The sequence below is a fragment of the Sphaeramia orbicularis genome, chromosome 20, assembly GCF_902148855.1.
Source record: "Sphaeramia orbicularis chromosome 20, fSphaOr1.1, whole genome shotgun sequence".
NCBI classification, from domain to species: Eukaryota; Metazoa; Chordata; class Actinopteri; order Kurtiformes; family Apogonidae; genus Sphaeramia; species Sphaeramia orbicularis.
The window spans coordinates 14,148,848-14,170,404 of NC_043976.1; the positions used below are offsets into that span (position 1 = coordinate 14,148,848).

General features: G+C 38.8%; 1 protein-coding gene across 2 annotated transcripts; it reads right to left on the reverse strand.

Annotated features, from left to right (window-relative positions):
- Positions 1-619: 619 nt before the first annotated feature.
- topbp1 (DNA topoisomerase II binding protein 1) lies at positions 620-21,140 on the reverse strand. Of its 2 annotated transcripts, none has more exons than XM_030122924.1 (28): positions 20,757-21,140; positions 20,408-20,501; positions 20,161-20,295; positions 19,909-20,052; positions 19,447-19,628; positions 18,286-18,479; positions 17,855-18,034; positions 17,555-17,721; positions 17,310-17,473; positions 16,979-17,214; positions 15,918-16,252; positions 15,528-15,700; positions 14,112-14,323; positions 13,655-13,971; positions 13,369-13,554; positions 12,778-12,893; positions 12,571-12,694; positions 11,130-11,270; positions 10,948-11,038; positions 10,648-10,849; positions 9,765-9,994; positions 9,000-9,142; positions 8,054-8,150; positions 5,450-5,613; positions 4,752-4,880; positions 4,554-4,643; positions 1,019-1,180; positions 620-877 (listed from the first exon to the last, which is right to left on the reverse strand). In XM_030122924.1, exons 2-28 carry the CDS (start codon positions 20,495-20,497, stop codon positions 746-748), a joined length of 4,536 nt encoding a protein of 1,511 aa, XP_029978784.1. In that variant the 5' UTR covers positions 20,498-20,501; positions 20,757-21,140; the 3' UTR covers positions 620-745. The 2 variants fall into 2 exon arrangements, with proteins under 2 accessions (XP_029978784.1, XP_029978783.1); XM_030122923.1 differs by having other exon boundaries at positions 10,942-11,038.
- Between the last annotated feature and the right edge of the window lie 417 nt (positions 21,141-21,557).

Sequence of the window (21,557 nt, forward strand, 5' to 3'; positions counted from 1 at the left end):
TTAGTGCAAAAAAATAACATTACATAGGAAAATACTCACATTAACAAACTATCCTTTAATAAAAATGTGATCCACATGAAAATTAAGTGCAATTTTAACAAGATTCCGCCTGTTAGTGAATATTTTGTGCCTTTGTAGATCCGATCTGTAACGTACATGAATAAATAATAAGTTGAGGCATAATATTGTTAAAATTGCCTTTATTTTTCTTAACAAATGTCATTTTTTCCAGTTATTCACTTTTTGTTTAGATAGCTTGCAAATGTGTATATTTTCATAATTTATGTTACTTTTTTGCAATATAACAAAGCAAAAAAAACTGGAGTCATTATTTATAGGTTATGCTATTATTTTACTGGTCCTGCCCACTTGAGATCAAATTGGGCTGAATGTGGCCCCTGAAAGAAAATGAGTTTGACACCCCTGCCATACAGTGAAGTCAGAGTGAGTATGTGCTGCCCTCTACAGGCGGGACATTAACACTGCACCTAATTACAAAAGGTGACTCAACATTTTCTGCAGCCCTTCATTCACTGGTCACTCATCAATCACAGCTCAGGGGGTTTCGGGGTGGAGGTAAGCAGCCAGCTGCAACACTATTGAATAAAAATGCAAGAAATAAAAGAGCAAGTGAAACATTTATTTTATTTTTAAGCGGGACACTTAAAAAAACAAACAAACATATATACATATTCATTTCCAGAGATGTAAAAGCATTGATGGGACCATTTGTAGTGCTTTGTTTTCAGTTCAGGCGGCTTTTTTTCAGTCTGGAGTTTTCTGTCGCTAATTTACGTTTGCGAGTCGGCGTGCCTGGAGTTTCATCACAGGGAGGAGCTTCAGTCAGGAGATACAACTCGATAGGAGGGGCGGGATCCTTTTAACAGAGAGAATAATTTAACAACAAATGATGAAATGAGCAGAGTGTACATTTAAACTGCTTTACATTAGCCTCAATACATTTTTATATTTGAACATAAACTGATAAAGAAGTATGGTAGAGTCTATCTCTGCTAACCTGCATGAGGTAGTCCGCGATATACTCCGGCTTCAGACATGTGACCCCTTGTGATGTTGCCTCGGATACGTTGACTCTGAAGTCTCCAGGCTTCAACCGACTGAAGTCTGCAAACAGGTGAGTGGCGTCTTTGTACCGTGATGGAGATGGACTGGGCAGGACCTGGACATGAAGGTATAGGTGAGTGGGATGAAGCGCAAAGGGGGTTAAAATGACGGTCTAGATTAGATTAGATTTATTAGAAGCCTATCTGAGACTGAGCCAAGACCAGGACACAATACACAGCAAGTGCATTATGGTTACATGTTCATATATTGGTATAAGAATATGTCTGATGGGATGATATGAACACACTGCTTTCTTTAAACTTACACAGATAGGAGGCAGATGTGTATTTTTGTTATACTAAGTGTAAGGAAAAATTAAAAGACTGAGAAACACAGGGATAAACCTCAAAACACACAATCACTAAGTATAGACTGGGTAAAACTGTTAGACCAAACAGACCTGGTTGATATAAATGACTCAAAATCATCACTCTCTATATATAATGTATAGATGTATTGTATTGTATGTGTATTCACAAATGTTAGTGAATGTTGAGTTTCGGAAAATGCAGACTGTGTTGTAGAGCTGCAAAGATTAAGCAATTACCAAAGAAGAGCACGAATATTCAATTAGTTGATTCATCAGAACTGTAAGTATAGTCCACTACTCTACTTCTTCTGTTTTGGGGTGGGAGTGGGGATGGGATTTATGTTCTACTTCATAGAAATAGGGATGTAATGTTTATGTTACTGTTTCTGCCCTAGTGCAGGGGTAGGCTATACAGGGTGGGGAAGCAAAATTTACAATGAACATTTAGTTGTTTTCTCTCAGGAGGCACTACGTCAGTTGTTTTGAAACCAAACATATATTGATGTCATAATCATACCTAACACTATTATCCATACCTTTTCAGAAACTTTTGCCCATATGAGTAATCAGGAAAGCAAACGTCAAAGAGTGTGTGATTTGCTGAATGCACTCGTCACACCAAAGGAGATTTCAAAAATAGTTGGAGTGTCCATAAAGACTGTTTATAATGTAAAGAAGAGAATGACTATGAGCAAAACTATTACGAGAAAGTCTGGAAGATACTATTAAAGAAGAATGGGAGAAGTTGTCACCGGAATATTTGAGGAACACTTGCGCAAGTTTCAGGAAGCATGTGAAGGCAGTTATTGAGAAAGAAGGAGGACACATAGAATAAAAACATTTTCTATTATGTAAATTTTCTTGTGGCAAATAAATTCTCATGACTTTCAATAAACTAATTGGTCATACACTGTCTTTCAATCCCTGCCTCAAAATATTGTAAATTTTGCTTCCCCACCCTGTATGTGGCTCCGGGGCCACCTATGGCTCTTAGGCTCTTTTCCAGTGGCTCAAAATGGCTATCAAAAACCATAAGGAAATGAATAACACTTTATTGCTATTATTGATTTTTTTTTTTTTTTACACATTTTGCTATTATTGTTGCTACCATAAAGTGATTCTGATGTTATGCAGTTGGAAAAATGTAGACTATACTCCAAATGAATTTTCAAAAAATAATAGTAGTAGTAGTAAAAGCAGATGACTTTAATTTTATGACACTCTGCAAAGACTGCAAAGAAAGCCTTCACATACTAGTTGATTTTTGAATGAAAATAATGACAATTATCAGTTTTCTTTAGTTCTGTAATTTCTTTGTGGTTCTGTAAATGCACTCAAACTTTGATTTATTCTCCACATATTCTGTACAAACTACTCCTAAAATGTTTCTTAAACATTTACCAATTTGAGGAAAAATGTCAGGGTATCTTTTGGCACCAGACAGTTTTGTTTTCTCTTTCTGTCCTAAAATGGCTCTTTAGATTGCAAAGGTGGTCGATCCATGCCCTAGTGGTACATATGTTCAGTAAAATCTGTTTGAAGTGTTTTGAAAAATTAAAATGGCATATCTGTGGTTCACCTGCTCCTTGGTTGGTCAGTTTTTTTATTATTACTATTTTGTTTGGGTGGAGGGTTCAACTAATGGACTAATCGACTTGACTATTCAATCTAAAAAATAATAACTAAATGAAATAACTATTTTGATCATCAGCAACTGCTTTGAGTAATCTTTTAAGCAAAAAAAAATATTGAACCAATGTCCCTATATCTCACCAGGATGTTCTATCAAGAATCAATAACAAGTTGAATGTGTAAGGTTGTCAGGTTCTGCCTCTATGTTAGTCTTGTGGTGTTGATGCAGGAGATCAATCCCCCAATAGAAGTGGGTGGTACCTTCACTGGAGGAGAACTCAACTAAATAAACCAAAGTCCATATATGACTTCTATCAGTGCTCATAGTAGCTATACTGATATCTGTAACCATTTCCATGATATAAGCTATCAAAATATGTACCATTATAATAATTTCTGAAACCTGTTAATCTTTGTAGACATTGTCCCAAGGAACCTACTTATAAAATTTGAAATGAATCAGAGCAGTAGTTTTGTCAGAGAAGATGTTTGAAGAAATGGCTAATCAAGATGATGACATACAGCGTCTTCACATTAACTCATGGCCAATCGGCCGGAGAGATAAAAAAGGACAACTTCCAGATTCCATCTTAATAAATGTGAATATTTTCTGGTCTTTCATTTTTGACAGTAAGATGAAAATCATTGGGTTGTGACAGAATGAGACATTTGAGGAAGTCGTGATGAGCTTTGGGGAACACTTTCCACTACTTTATGACTTTAAGTTGATTAATCCACACTGAAAATAATCATTAGCTGCAGCCTCACTGCTGCATTCACTTTTGGATGTTGTTACAGATGAACTCTGACATTCAGGTCACCAGTTAAATAAAGAATATTTGGCTGGTAACTCCTACAGACAGCTGCAGCCTCTTCTTCAACATCTTAAAATTAGAAATGAGTCATCATTATTGGTTGAATTTGCTGCAGGATGTTTTGCATCAAATATAATACAATAATGTCAGGAAATAAGTCTGATGACGCACAGGCAATTTGCTCATATTTCTGCAGCTGAGTCCTCTTATGATAATAAGAAAACTGAGTAAACATGGTTGAGTCCAGGACAAAAAGAGACAGAGGATGTCAAACGGTGGTCTTGAGAACAGTGTCAGGACCAAGGCCTATCTTAAGTACTACAGCTCTAATGGTTAATAAGTGTTTCGTTGCACTATTGCGCTATCTGCTGCTGTCTGGTTCCATTATGTACCTCCTCATCTTACATTCATTACTGTATTGGACTACAATAGACTGACATGCACACTTTATATTCTGCTATAGTTTACTCTTTATACCACTAATTTATTGTTATTCTTAGTCTATTTTTACCTATTTTAAAAAAAAAGTATGACGTTTCACAAGGTGAGAGAAACAGTATTTAATTTCTCCTTATGTCCTGTGCATCTAGTGAATTGAAGACGAAAAAAAAAAATTGTTGAATCTTGAATCTAAAAGGACAATAGGTCTCAACAAGTGAACTATCAGGAACCTTTGCTCCTCCAGACTGCAGTAACCTCCGGAAGCCTGAATCTCTGTTCTGGTCGATGTTAAGCATGACGTTCCATCCACTGAACGCTCCCTGAAAAATGCAGAGGTTTAGGCAAAAACAGGTTTTAAACATTAAGCATCTAACAATTAAAACAGCAGTGATTTATACGCTGGAATCAGCTGTGTGTCTCTCATGTACCCCGTGTTCAGTACGTCCCTGCAGGGCTTTCCTCCAGCGCATGGCAGCCAACGCCAGTCTTTTCTGCTGCGATGTGATGGAGGGCAAAGCCTCCAGGATGGAGCTGCTGCCCCATTCAAAGCTGTCCTCCTGGAAAACAAGACAGTTTAAAAAAAAAAAGAAAAAAAAAAGGACATCTACTAACTGTATTTCACAACAGAAAAACCAGGAGACCCAGATTTATGCTGCATTCTAGAGTGCTGGGAGGTAGAATACATCTCAGCTGGAGTTAACTACATCCCACCTCAAAGTATTGCATGTGATCCATGTTGAACCTAAACAACAAACATGATCACAGATCTAAGTTCCTATTTGCTTTGTTACTGAAGAGGCATTTTGACTGTCGACACTACAGTGTTCTCATGTACACAAACGAGATGGAAGAAGCGAAATGACGGATGAGTCAGTTATACATTGTGAAGTTTTTTTTCATTGCGAACTTGCACACTGTGCGCCACTATTATTGTGTTGACGTCACGTTGTAGTTTGCAGCGAGGTCGGGGTACTTCTATCTGACCCCACTTTGCAACAAGGACCTCTGGCTTGGACAGGTGTTCTAATGCATTTTACTGAGTTGGACGCCAGAAACTTGCCATCTCCCAGCACTCTGGAATGCAGCATTATTGTTCCTCTTTATGAAGCTGCCTTGAGATCCTGACCTCGATGAAGCAGCTGACAGACCGGCAGGCCTCCAGGTATGAGCGGTGTAGGATCCATTTGCCAGCTGCCATCGCTGCCAGATATTTCTCGTTGCGCAGAGGAGTCCCTACAATGATGTGGGAGCAGCTGGGGTCAAAAGACTGCTTGTCCAGAACAACACCACCTAGAATGACCACCAGGAAAAGACACCAAAAGGATTTATAAGTTATTTGTAAATCATTTAAAATGTATGATAAATAATAATTCAGGTAGTGTTAAAATATATTACAGTAGTTAAAAGTATAGAAAATGATTGATTATGTCAGCCTATATTTTGAAATGCCTTTAAGAGTTGCGCTATGTGAAAAAGAACTATGAATATGTGTCTCAGACGACGAATGGATCAATATCTGGAGAACTCAACAGTCAACCACTTCTTCAAGAACATGGAGGGAACATTGTTGGAAAAATATAATTCGATTTTTCATAACTTCTAAAATTACAGCTAAATATGTGTCCAGAGTTTAACCTTGCTGGAGGGAATGTGGAGATATCAATGTAAATCATGCACATGTCTTTTGTTTATGTCCTAAACTTGCATCATTCTGGGATAATGTATATTCAACAATTGTTAAGATATTGGATTATGCAATTCGTAAAACATGTATGGTGATGTATTTTGGATGTGTTATTGGTAATAAAGTAAGAAAAAATGATAGCTATTTGTTACCTCCGCCAAGGAGGTTATGTTTTTGCCAGGGTTTGTTTGTTTGTCTGTTTGTTTGTTTGTCTGTTCGTTAGTGTGCAACATAACTCAAAAAGTTCTGGACAGATTTGGATGAAATTTTCAGGGTTTGTTGGAAATGGGATAAGGAAGAAATGATTAAATTTTGGTGGTGATCGGGGGTGGGTGGGCCCCCACTGATGGGCTGATCAGTGCCCCCCCCCCCCCGTGGGCCCGATCACCACCAAAATTTAATCATTTCTTCCTTATCCCATTTCCAACAAACCCTGAAAATTTCATCAAAATCTGTCCATAACTTTTTGAGTTATGTTGCACACTAATGGACAGACAAACAGACAGACAGACAAACAAACCCTGGCAAAAACATAACTTCCTTGGTGTGGGGGGGCCCACGGGGGGGGGCCACTGATCAGCCTTGGCGGAGGTCTGCGCTCTCCGAGTGCTTCTAGTTTAAAATACTATTAGCAGCCTGTAAAAAGGCTATTACCAAAAAATGGTGCAAATTAGAACCACCTACAACTAACAACTGGATACAAACTGTGAATGGAATATTTGAGATGGAGATTCTGACCCACAGACTGAGGACTGAAGAAGAACAATGTCATGATAAATGGAAGAAATGGACAATTTTCATTTCAATGTCACACTACTAAAAACAATTGTTAGTCACAAAGTTTATTGTAGTCAATGTATCCCAAATGTCCCCTATGTTTGTCTTGTTTTGTAATGTACATAAATAAAATAAACGATAAAAATAAAGTTAAAAAAAAAAAAGACAGTTGCGCTATGTATTATGGGCTAGAGATGCCTAAACAGTAAAGCACATGGTGAGACATACAGATGTGTTCTCGGCTGAGCTTATAATTTCTACTGATAACACACCAATTAAAAATGGTGTATATAATTATGCGAGTCGTGATATCACGTTGGTTTATCAGCCAGCAGCAACTACAGTTGTTGCATCGAGATGTTTTTGAACATTAAATACAACTAAATATATATCATTATCATTAAAAACTAAAAATTGGAAATGACAGATAATAATATGTTATGACGGAATTTTCGACCCTGTCTGTCAAAGTGATGGACAATAAAAATGTCTAGCGCAACCTCTGCATGAATGTATTTACATGTGACAATGTACATGCATGCTGTCAGCTAACAGAGGCTTCTCTTCCTCTTTGTTTTGTACACTTTCACTCAGAAGTTTTCATCTGTCACATGAAAACGGTGACGGCACTCCATACCCTGGCTCTGGAAAACAGAGTTTGGCTGTTTAACTGTGTTAACATACTAGTTGTACAAAACAAGTAGTGAGAAAAGTACACTACAGATCGTTAGCTTCATAGCATAACTCCCTAAGTCATTTTATTTTCAGGTCATAGCCAATGACGCAAAATGAAGAAACAGTGTTAGGAGAGCAAACTTAGGCAGATATCACAATTAGACCAAGTCTTAGGCAAATACACTGTGAGGCGAACAATAAACAACATTAAAGTGGAAATACAGCAATAGACATGATGATGAACATTGAAGAGTTAAATTACATATCACTAAGACCATCTGTCCTGCTGACTCACTTGTGAACTACATGAAGCTTTACTTTCTGCTTCTGTAAACACTATTTTCTAGAGAGAATTCCCCGATACTGTTTTATATAATAACAGTTCAAACTGTGGGTGCAGTATAAAACTTGGTTCACCCAAAGGGCTGATCTCATTTACAGCAGCAAATTCATTGTTCAGCAGGAAATATTCTCAGACCCTGGAGGCAAATCCTTCATGTTAGTCATGAGGGATTAGCTCATCTGACTTCAGCGAGGCGTTACACTGCAGAATGATGAAACGCTGTTACTGCCCTAATTATGAGGGAGACTCACCGAGCTCCTCTATGAGTTGACTGTAATCACTGCGCTCCTGAGGGCTGAGGGATGACAGCTGAAACCTTGGTGGCTGCTTTTCTTCCTCGGTCTTCTCCTGAGAAAGAAAAAAACCTTTTAACACAGGGAGCAAGATGGAAAAAAAAAAAAAAAAAAAAAAAGTGACTGAAAACCATAGAGGACAGCTCCGGAAAAAATTAACAGACAACTTTCTTGACTTAAACTCGACTGAAAATGGTCACTAGACATCAAAGAAAGATGAGCTGCTTGTATTTTCACCCTGGGAGAAGCATGAAGAATTAATCAGCACTGTGAAAGACACACGACAGCTGTTTGAAAATCAGGGTTATTCCACCCAAAACAAGTTTGAACATTACCATGTGTTGTTGTAAAATGAACTATTTGCCTTGCATTTTTTTGAGCTTTGAAATAACAGCAATTTATTATTTTTATTTTTAATTTTTTGGCAAGTCCTCATTCATTTTCTATCCATGTATTTTCTGAACCACTTACTCCTCTTGAGCATAGCAGTGTTGTAGCTTCTCCCAGTGACCAACAGACAGCGTTACCAGTTCATCACAAGGCTGACGTATACAAAAGAACAACCTTTCATGGTCACATTCACAACTACGGCCAATTTAAACTAACATAGTATATACCAGTTGTCACTGACAGCCGCTAAATGCTCTAAATTACAGGTCTATTTTGAAATTTGGAGACACGTTATCAATACTAGAATGAACAAAAACGTTCACTTTATTGAAACTCGTATCTACATGTGGAAGTTTAATTTTCCCAGAGCTGTACATCAGAAACTTGCATTTACATGTGTGCAAGTCAAATCCTTGACACAGCTAAACTAGATGAAAGCAAATTATCTTAATTACTGAGTTATTATAACTTTGAAGTTCACCTACTATTCGTTGTTACAAACATAATCTTTTACCTGTGGCTCTGGTGCAACTGGGGGGTTGGCGAGAGGAAAAGCAATGCTGGGAGCCTGAGGAGTGAGGATATTTTTTTCTGACTCCTCTGATGGAGGCGCTGTGACCTTCTGACCCATCTGCTGATCGATAACGTCACAAGCAGCTAGAAAACCAAGTGGCAGAAGTGAAAATTATTATACCAGGGGAGAGGTTTTCTTATATTAAAGGGTACCTGTAGTGAATTTTCATTGCTAGCTATTTCTGCTCTGTCAGTCAGGCATGGTCAGAGACATGTTGCCTCCTTCACAGGCTGATCCAACACCGGTAGTGACGCAGACACGATGATTCGTCTGATTATCTAGGCTACGATGGACTGGTTATTGACCCCGTGTAGCAGACAGCAGTCTAAGATGACACATTATCATCCAATGCTGGGTGGCGTCCCTGGGACAATGGTGGAGTGCAAAGCTTATGGCTGCACAAACAAGCAGCACAGAAATCCCAGAAATCCTCTCAAACCTTCTCACCGACTGCTGCATGTTTATTCAAACTCGATCGCCTGGAATCAACAACAGTATGTAACTTCCGGCTGACAATAGCTACTCTCATAGGTTTCCGTCCCCTGCCCAAAATTCACGCAATAAAAAGATCCAGTGTGGTGCATTTATGGCAATTTTTTTACTGAATTTGCGCCTGTCTTGCTTGTAATAGACAAAGCACAGTTAAATGTCGAAAGCATGACCAGTACAGGTACCCTTTCAGGTGATAGTGAACTCCTCACTCACCCATCTCCACCAGCTCAGAGTCCGTCATGGAGTCCCTGAACTGAGGGCCATTTATTGCAGTGGGTGGAGGTGCAGGTGCCAAAGGCTCGGAGTGCTGTGAGGGACTCCCGGGCCACTGTAAGTTATCAGCCAGCTTGGCCCTCTCCTCCCTGGCTGTAGGATCATCCCAGACTATCTGCTCACTCTGAGACGGCTCCGTGTTTATGTCCATAACTGCTTCTCGGGAAACCCTGGAATTGTGACACAACAGCATCGCACTATTTGAGTGTATGGGATAAACATTAGGTAGCGTACTTTACATGGATTCACCTGACCATTCTCTTCACCTGTTGATCACTCTGAGATTCATTACAAACTGTACTTCTCTCACTCCTCACTGTGACCTCTACAGAAGAGTAAACTGGTCATTGTTATCTGCTTGTCAGTCACTGGTATATTTCAATTTTACAAAGCAATTTTGAGGAGACTTACTCCTTATTTACATTAACTGTTAACCTGGAATCATAGAAGTTACAATCGCCGCTCAATGAACACCTTGAAACTGTTTGTTCCAAAGAGAAGGACTGATTTAGGAAAGAAATCTTTTCAGTTTTCAGCTCCTGATGCCTGGAACAAGCTTCAGTCTGAGCTTAATCTACACTGATTCCTTTGACTGATTTTAAAGAGTGAGTGAAACCTCTGGAATCAAGGCTGTTGGTCTGTAAATGTTTCGACTGATTGTAAATGTTTTTTTTCTGTGTTTGCAAATGCTTTTATTATTATAAATCTGTAATTATGTGACTATCGGAGCTAAGATCCCCCATCTCAATGGGACCAACCTTGCTAAATAAAGGTTAAATAAATAAATAAAATCAACAACATTCTCATAGCCTTATCTTCATACCTCAGAGCTTCTAAAGTACGTCTGCTTCCAGTGCGTCCAACCCGACTCGTTTCAGGAGTTTGTGGACCTGAGTCAGCCCCTCCTGATCCCATCCTGGTGAGTCTGACTGAGGTACGTCTGCTTGTTGTTAGCTTGGTGGCTGACATAATCTCCTGCAGCTGTCTTTGTAAGTTTTCCCTCATTTCTAGAGTTTCTGAAATATCTGGAAAGAGAAATATCAACCAAGTAAACCTCTGTGTTCATTAAAATCCTTCAGCAACAACATCAAATTCAGTAGTGGAGCTGAAAGAAGACAAGCACCGCCTCTGTTTGTGGTGTCCAAGTCCTCTTGATCGACACTCCCATCACTTATACGACGGACTGAAGTCTCTTCGGTGGCACCGTGTTCAAGCTAAGAGGCAATCAAACATAATTAAATGAGATACGCTTACATTAAGGAGGTACATTGTCTGTTGACAGCGGAAAATTGGATTCAAATGTACCTTGCTGTCCTTAAGTTGGGTCCTTGTTAACGGTGGAGACCTCTGTGAGCTGTTAGGCACCTGGCTGAGGTTTAGGCTCATCTTAGGGTTGTAGGTGAAAGGATACAGAGACTCTGGGACGTGTCTCTGCTCCTCAGCACACTGCACAAGACAGCATGGGAGCTTGTTAGTACATGCAGTATACTATGTGCGCACAGAAATTTATTAGAGCTGTCACAAAAATAAATAAATTAAAATGATTGTGTGGGGGAAATATAATGGCAAATCCCATCTGTCATTAACATTAGCATATCAAAGCTGTTTTCGATGAGCTATTCTGATTTTTTCAATGGGGTGATTATTTCCCTGATGTAAAGTGCGGTAAGTGAAGAAGTAATTAAACTGGGGGCACAAAGCTGTACTTAACAAGCCACAGAGACAGAATATCAAATAAAGCATATCTACAAATTATTTATGCATCTTCCAGGAGAGAATTTTTTTTTTTATGTCATTAGAAAACCAATGACAGAAGCAGCAAAATATTTTCAAACTCTGGACACACATCAGGCACTAGTTTGCATTTTCTTTTTAATCTTTAACCACTAATGATGAGGAATGTTGATTTTTTTTTTTTTTTTTTTTACAAGATATATCAACTAACTACCAAAGAAGATATGGCCCATCAGCAAAGGATGTGGTCTTTCTGAAGGAATGTGAGTAACATAATGAGAAAATGCTACAAATAAGGAGGAGCCATCATAGCATCATGGCACATTCCCTTGTCACCACAAAACTGAACCGTAGCCCTTATTACACATGTCAGCTTAGTATCACTGACTCCCATTAACTCCATCCATTGTGCTTTATATTTGCCAGAGATGTCAAGTAATACTAGAAAATGGCACCTTGAATCAGTCAAGAAAATAAACAGAAAATGCGTTTGCCATGACAGCTGAAACTAAATGATGGCAAAGGGTCAAGACAGATGGACGACAGAAAGAGTAGCAAAAAGCACCACTTCAACAGACGAGCTGTCCACATTATCCCCAGCATTAGTATTATTAAAATTCATCAACTGTATATGTACTTTTATTTTTGCACAGGACTCAGTAGACTACACTCAGTGATACTCTCACATTGCTGCTGATCCTCTACTGCACTTTATTTCTAAAACTGCATTATTGCCATATCTGCTGCTGTTCTGATCCATTATTCACCTCATAACCAGTACTGATTGCACCACCACTGCTGATTTAATACACACTTTATATCCTATTAGAGTTTATTCTTTATACCCCCTATTTATTCTTATTCTATTTTTACCTCTTTTTTTATTTTTTTAATTTGCATGGCTTTTTAATTACAAGGTGGGAGAGAAATGACATCTCAATTATCTATATACCCTGTGGATCTAGTGAGTTGACAAAATAAAAATCTTTGAATTTTCTACTAGGAAACGTACCGCTTGCAGCCAATGCTGGGAGACCACATGCAGCCCTCTCTCCTTAACTGCCCTGAATTCCCGTGTGTTGTCCCCCACTCGGCCCTGGTAAATGTAGTGCGTCACTGTGTCATCACAGGCCCACCTGGAGATGAGACAGATGAGGTTTAATGGACCTTCGCACTCACAGCTGGTCAAAGTAAAAGACATTTATAGAATGTTGAATACCTGAAGTCAGCTCCAAGTGATGCAGCAATAGCATTCAGTTCACCCTGCATTTTGCTTAGCTTCTTTCCAACACAGATCACAACACCCGCCAGGGGGGTGGCCTCCTTTTCCGGGACCTGAATGAGTGGGAAAAACAGATGTGATCAGAATCAGAATACTTCATTAATCCCAGAGGGAAATTATTGTGTGTGACAGTTGCTCCATTCAAGTGTAATAAAAGGTAGCAGGAAAGAAATTATCAATACAACAAAAAAGAAAAACATTTTTTATACATATATCCTGTATATAAATGTTCCAAATATACACATTAAAACACTCTATTGAGGCACAACTAGAACAGCAATTTGTACAATATGTACTAGACAATATATAATCAATATAACTAAAGAAATATACATACATAAATGTGCAAAAATATTGTTATTAAAAATTCTGTGGTTATAATGAGGAATTATACTGTCTTAAAAAAGCTACTTGACCATATGCCCAAGTTTCCTTTGAATTAAAATGTTTTTGCTGATCTGGGAGCTGATGAGTGCAGAATATATTGACTCATTCTCAAACAGACATTCTGTATAGTGCTTTTTTTACCTCCTCTGCAGTGGTTTTGGTAAGCTGAGGGCTAGCAGACACCTCTTGCATTTCTGGGACATTATTACGGCTGCTGTTGGCCAGCGCCACCTTCAGGTTCCTGTTGATAACATCAGTCAGTGGAGTTTCTACCCTTTGTTCTGGTTTGGCTCTCCCTCCTGGAGTCTCCAAAACTCCAAGTGCATCCTTAACAAGAAAACATCTTATTACACACTGCAGTATATCAAACATCTGCTACAGGACTACATTAAAATGCTGTGGACCTTTGAATCTCTTGAATTCTAACCTTGACGTTGAACGAAGGCCTAAAAAGTTGATCTCTGCTGAGGAAGCGAGACGGAGTGTCCAGCTGCAGTGAGGGCTCCTTCTGAGGTGGCTTCTTTCTGCCGGTCTCCTTTGTTTGTACGGGGGTACTCACATCCACTTTGGGCTTCATCTCATCCAACACAGAGCGAAACACTTTGCTCTGAAAGCGTCCTAAATCTAGTGGGGTAACAGCTTTACCACTCTGTAGACCCAGCAAAGGGATCTCTGGAGACGAACGCGCTGGAGGAGGCATGACTGTCCTCTGGGATCCAACGACAAAACTCTCATCGTCCCTCTCTGTGGAATGAGAACAAAAACATCAATTATGTAGTTTTAAAATATAATCTCTAAAAAACCCATAATTTCCCCCTTTTTTAAACATAACCTTTTAGTCGCACACTTTGCTTAATACATTTCAAAGGTTTCATCTCCCTAACCTGGTGAAGGTGGAAGATCAACCAGAAAACGCTCCTCCTGTGCCCTCTGGCCGGTTCTAGCAGACTCCAGGATCCAGTGCATGGTGACAGCTGGAAGCCCCCATTTCTTTGCTGCCTGGTACTTTGTACCATCAGGGCTCTGCAGCACCAAATGTGTGCTGGCCAGCATGCCTTTCTTCTGATTCGCCAGGCGAACAAAGTAATCCTGGACACTGCAGGAGAGATGAGTGGAAAGGAGATTTATTAGAGGAGGTTCACATTGCTCAGTGGTCCCAAAGCTTAAATATAAACCTAAAATCTGCCTGTAAAAATAATAAAAAGAAAATTAAAAACAAATAAATATTATTTCATGTGTTAAAAAGTCTGAAAATCAGTTTGTCCATACAAGCTGCAGGAACCAAAATCAGAGAATCTTGAATCTAAAGCTGCTGTGTGACACTTTTATGTTGTTAAGGAAAGGTGAAACCACTTTTACAAATTTTTTCAATGCAGCAGCATACTCTTGAAAAGTAATTTGATATTACTGTCAATTATGTATTTAACTTCCTTAACTATCTGTATTCCACAGCCCAGCCCTCAGAAAAGGGCGGAATTCTTCTTTCGCGTCAGACCACTCAAAAAACATGTTAAAAGGGTAATTACAGAATTCTTTTACGCTACAAAAAATAAAAAAATAAAAAACTAGGGCATTTGAGATTGGCTTAAAATGATCTACATCAGATAATGTAGATATATATTTAGCTATACATACGATTAATATTGTGTATGTTTATATTTTATATCTATTTTTTTCTACTTCTACTTTCTAGTTCTATTCTTATTTTAATTTTTAGATTCTATGTTCTTATTTTATTTTTTGTAATTTTATATTTGCTCTATTGTTATTTTCTTATGCATTGGTTTTTTATTCATATTGTTGCACTGACTGGAGTAGCGCTCCTGAATTAATTGCACACACAATGACAATAAAGGCTATTCGATTTGTCATCCCCTCGAACAGTCAGGACGAGAACAAACCACAATGGGGCCATGAGATAGGAACACAGGTAGTGATAGTGACATATACATTAAGCATACTGTCTTAAATATTAGGCTTTGGTTTCAGACACTAGCAGAGGTCTCTTTGTGACGATATAAAATTCTTAGTAGTCTACACTAATTTGGCCATATAAATCCAATTTCTACATTGACACTTCTTTGACATTATGTTGAACTCACAAATTAACTATAATAAATGACATTTCAAGTGTAGATATGCAGTGATGCATGAATTGTACTGTAGTGACTACAAAAAAAGAGCAGATACAAATCTACACTCTTAAACCAACCAAAATAATAATAAGCTCAAGCATAAACTTTGCCACAGCGTAGCCTTAAACTTCAGAACTTTCTGAGGTGCAGAGCAGCCATACATACTTGGCGCCAAGATGCTTTGCCAGGTCCACCAGGGACTCCCTCTCTGCTCCTGTAAACTGGCTGACGGAAAGAACACAGTCTTTCAGAGGAAAACGTCCATCCATCACAGGAACCGGAGTGAACAAAGGGTTGGATGACAGCTGCAGAACACACTCCTTCTCCACACACATGGCCTGGAAATTAACAAAAGTGAACCATGACTAACAAACATACAAACTACTCTCATAACAGATAAAACTGAGAAGTAGCAAATACAGAACAATTTCATGGAAATTTGTAATAATGTACTTTTTTGAGGAAGGGTGTGTACTTCAAAAAAAAAAAAAAAAAAAATTATGATTATAAAGAGTAAAACTGACATTATTTCCCACATCATCAGAGTGATCTTACCAGCCATGTATCAGTGACCACCTCATCCACTGTAGCTTCCACTGAGCACCCCAGCTGTGGAACCACAGCATAATCTGCCACAACCCGTGAGCGGCCTGTCAACACCCTGCCTCCATTTTCAATCACCAGCACGGAGAGCTGAGATTCAGCTTCGGCACCAAAGCCAACAAGAAGAAAACGCTTCCCGATAAACAGGCCTGCCTCGCTGGCCTCCTGTAAGGAGGAGTCTGGCTCCTGCCTTGTGCTCCGGTTTGGGGCCCAGGGCTCAGATGGAGGCCCAGCAGGTGAGCTGACAGATCTCCTGCTGGTGTCATGTACTGGCGGGGGCATGTCAACTGGAGGAGATAAAAGGAATGAAATGAACCCCCTTCTAGCCAACAGTTACAGATTAAAAAAACAAAGACTATTTTCAGAAAATAATTAACAATGGTGTGATACTCACACTATAACCATGATGTACATCTTGCCAAAACAGCTAAATATTCACATGAATGAACCTGCATAACCATGACACTCTAAAGGGATCGTGCTTCCATTTCTGCTATTACAACATTAGATTAAGCCTGATTCAACTAAACTGTTTTTTAGGGCTAATAGTGCTTATTAATCAATGAGACCAATAAATATCTGAACTGATACATGCCTAAATAAAAAATGGTATGAAACATTAAAAGGAAATATGAATAAAACTTAATTGCAGCATTTTTTATAAAGTTAAGTGATATTTTATTAATTAAATAAACAAAACACACAATGTACTGCCCCAATGTTTATTATAATTTAATTTATATTGAAATTTTTATCTAAAGTAACTGCAATGAAGCACATGGACAGAAATGCTCAGTGTGTCTGAGTGTTTACTACAGACAGAGACAGCTGCTTCAGAAACAGTGAAGCACATTCATTTTAACTGAATATCAGGTAAAAAGAGCCTACCAACACCAGCAATGATCATCAAAAATGACCAGGTTTCATACTCAGCTTGGTCAGGCCATTCACCCCTTCATCACCTCATCTTATTTATTACCCATCCAGTAAATCCATCAGTAAAGGATACACACCTACTGTAGGATCATCATCCATGTACTGTGACAGCAGATCCTCCTCTGCTCTCTTTTGCCTGGGAGTGCTTGGACTGGCCATGGGGGGCACAACTGAGGGCCGTGAGGGAGGGGCGTGATGTGTTACAGCAGCTGGAGCAGGAGGCAGACAGCTAGGGTGGAGGTAGTCTGTTTCTGGGAGTAGACTGCCTTTAGAGAAGCTGTCCAGCAGCCACTGCACAGTCACAACATGAGGCCTGGGAACATATGAGCATACACGAGTACCTTTTAGTTAGTTATCTAAGATATTCTACACTTGTGACAGTTCAGCCGCTATTCCAGTATTTCAGACCTGTGAGTTGCTTTGGAGAGAAAATTCTTGAGATCCAGGTCTAAGTCTCCCATGACAACATGTGTGAGATCTTCACTGGGTTGGTTAAAGCGCAGACCTCCAGCAGAGTTAACCAGACGCCGCAGTTTCTCTAGTTTCTTCATCAGCAGGCCACACAGATACAGCTACACAACATTTGATCAGATTGTTCACACAAGTACATCCATTAAAAGAAAACAAATTAGCCAAATTAAAGCAGCATTTACCTTACAGCCATCCAGTATATCATCAGCTGGACACACAGTCAGGTCAAAGCTATCTATGGGGTCCGGACCTTCCAGGTGGCTGATGGTGCCATTGGTGAGGGCAGTGTCATTTATTGTCATGCTCGCATTGACAGAAATGTTGCTCAAGCCCAAAACAGATGGTCCCTCTAGAACAGGAAGAGAAATCTGTTCAATATGGGATGTACTAAATGGACTTTAGTGCTCAACATCTTTCATAACATGATAAAATAGCAATACTAGACAAACAATAAACAAGAACACTTCCAGTCTGCAGCTCACCCTCTTTCTTGTTGTTGCCTGTAGGGGTTGAAGTGTGTGGTCGAGTGCTCTTTGTTGCTGCATTGCGTTCCACAATATACCTACTTTCATCTTGACAAAAGCCTTTTTGTATGCTGTCGAACAGCCAGTGCAGAGACACACAATACACATTCCATTTCCTTGCACACTCATATTTCTGACCTGCAATAAAACATATTTTCAGTGATGACTGTGGCATATTCACAACTATAGGTAGAATGACTATTTTCCTCAAAATAGGGGATAACAAAAAATTGCCTTCAAAAATTTACTTCAAAAATAACTTAAAAAAAGATAAATTATTAGTTAAAAAGTTAGATTGTTTCCCTACCCCTATCTGAGCTTTAGAAGCATTTTATTATAAAATAAAGTTTAAAAAATAATGAAAGGAGCTAGCAAAGCTGGTGACTTGCCTGTTGGTTCACTAACAATCAGGTGTGTACACTCGTTCATTTTGAGTTGACCAGTGTAGGTAGCTCCATGCTGCTCACAGAGCCGCTGCACCTCTTTGCGCTCTGTGCTGGAAAGGCCTGTCACACATATGGTACAGCCCTGCAGGACTGGGCACAGATACTCATCGGTGGGTAGGTCTGTGTACCTGAAAAGACTGAGGGAAGTAATAATAGGGAAATAAGTTATTATCTTCATTTGTGTTTATATTATTATATACTAAAACATATAGTATTTATACAGTTTAAGCTTTGATGTTGAAGAGAAGTGTAGGCAAAACAAGTCTTTGTATGCTTTTCTATAATACAGCCCTGGAAAAATTAAAAGACAACTCCAGATTTCCAGGCCTGAAACTGTCTAGAATGTAACAAAGAGGAAGGTGGATAGACACAAGACACCACACAGAGCCGAGTGCATTTTTGTCTCAGGAGTGACATACAGCAGCACTGTGAAACACTCCAAGTTATATTAATGGAAATATTAACAAAAAAAAATAATCAAAAACTGTATTGCCACTTGTAATTTCCTAAATACATTCTATAAATGAGATTATTTCTATTTTGATTTGGGGTGAAATGTTACCAGCATTAGAAAATATACACAGTCCAATGTGTCAAAACATTTTTTCCGGAGCTGTACATTATATCTATGAGAAAAAAAACTATGCATCTCTGTACTTCATTCAGTCATTCATTATCTGAACCTGCTTTATCCTCACTAGGGTCGCTGGAGCCTATCCCAGCGGTTTATGGGCGAAGGCGAGGTACACCCTGGACCTGTTGCCAGTTCATCGCAGGGCTGACATATAGAGACAAACAACCAATCACTCTCACATTCACACCTATGGGGGCGGGCAATTTAAATTAACCCATTAACCTATCAGTGAATGTCTTTGGATGGTGGGAGGAAGCCAGAGTACCCGGAGAGAACCCATGCAGACTCGAGGAGAGCATGCAAACTCCACATAGAAAGGTCCCAACCCAGGACCTTCTTGCTGTGAGGAACAAGTGCTATCCACTGCACCACTGTGTCGCCCTATAAAATCATTTTCCAAAAAAGCTGCTATGTTTCAGTCAGTATGAATACCTAACAAGAGAAATGTACATGTATGCAAAAGTAAATACCTATCCTGTGACTTCTCCCAACAGGCTTTCACCCATGATGGTTGTAGGATGGGTTTGCCCAGGTTTGCAGCTACTAAGTATTTCTTTGAGCCCACCTCCCCAGCTATTAGGTGTGTAACGGATACATTTAGGTCAAGGTAGACTCGTCCCCCCATGAGCTGCACCAGATCCATGACCTCTGTCTGTTAAGAAGGACAGGCAGAAAAAACATTATGAAGGACGCTGTGCCAAATTGTACATCCTCACTTACAATAGCAATGGAAAAATATATTGAACTTTTAATATGTCATATAGATTATTTCTGAAGACATAAACCTAAAGGTGGTCATTTGTGATTATTTTATCCTTAGCATGTTTTATATTTCAGAGAAGAATGTAATTACTGATACGTTTCACAATTATTAGACAGCAGATTTCCAAAGTGATATCCAAATTGCTTTGAATCAAAGAGGGCAAACGAACCCGCATCGCTTTATCCAAACTGGTGCAGGAGATAGTGATGTCAGCCATGGCCATGTTATAGACTGGATTTTCTGCCTTTGGGACACAACGCTGCTGCTGCAGGCAGTACAGCACCACTAATGGACTCACTATTCTGCAGCCAAGCTACACCATATCAGAAAAGAACCAGTTAGTCTCCATAAAAGCATTTCACCAGAATCGGTGAAATTCAGAATTCAGGATGCAGTTTTTGATATATGTATTGATTCTGACCTTCTTGCAGTGCAGAAATGCTGGCGTTGTGAAGGTGCTAAAGACATAGAGAGACTTGTCCTTCTGGTCCATCTGTAATAAAGCATCCTCATCGATAGCTTTCAAATGCTTCTCTGACTGCAGCTCTAAAATGGCCTGAATGAAGAGACACGAGACAAACATTAAAATCAACGAAAGTAACAGGCAGATCATAAAATGTATTTATACATATCAGCTGTGTGGGCGGTATCAGATATTGAGAGTTTACCTCATAAGCCTTGACGGCATACTCATTTCTTTGTCCTTTAGTTTCCACAAACTTCACAATGAAAGCCTCCGGGTCTGTTTTAGACATCATGAACCTGGGATTTCAGAAAAATATACGTCTGTTTTTCCGCAGTGGCTGTAAATACATAACTAAACTGTCAAGAAAATTCATCAAATATCTAAGCCTGAACTCAAGCTATACATTTTATATCAAACTGTATTTGACATTTTGGCATATACATACAAATAAATATAGATTATTACAGTGGTTTTCAAGCAGTGTTAGGTTAAAATAATTTACAAATATTAATTTGTGTTGTTAGCCAAAGTGAGAGCTGTTACTTTCTTACCTCTATGATGACTCAGGCTGTAAGTAAATTCATAAACAATTGTATGTTTTATCAATATGAAGTCCAAAGGGTCATGAGGAATTTTAATTACTGTAGCTTACCAAGAGATGTCTCTGCATATATCAATTTAACTAAAACGTTGCTGTCAATTTTAGACAGATGCAGCGCTGACTAAAGGAAATGTTTAGCCGGTTAGCTAACATGAAAACTAGCTTATATATATAACGTTAAAATACTTCCACAAATAATTTACTAGCAAGTATAAAATCCTAAAAGATTTGTTATAACGACTCAGCGACAGACAATAAAATAGCATACATATTTTAATTTAGAAGGCGAAATTAAAACTTCTGGTGTTGTTGTTATTCGCGCCAATAGCGTCATTTCCGGTGTTGCACTTAAATATAGCCGTGTAGATTCGGAGAGCACCATACAAAGGATCCGCACAATACACGCAATTGGAATTATATTAGTTAAAAGAATATTATAACTACACTGGCACAAATATATTTTTCTTTTATGTATATAGTTCAACAGAAGCACATTACATAAACCATTACAAAACCACATAGATAACTTTTTTGTGATCTGGCGCTATATAAATAAAATTTGATTGATTGAGTGATTTAATTGGTTTTCCCCTGTAAGTCGCTTTGGAAAAAAGCGTCTGCCAAATGCGTAAACATAAACCAGTTTCTTTAGAATAGATTAATTTGCCATGGAAAAGTGTTTTCACTTGGCAGGATGAAGAAATCCTGCATTGATGTCATGGCTTCAGTCAAACAATGTGTATTAGCAGCA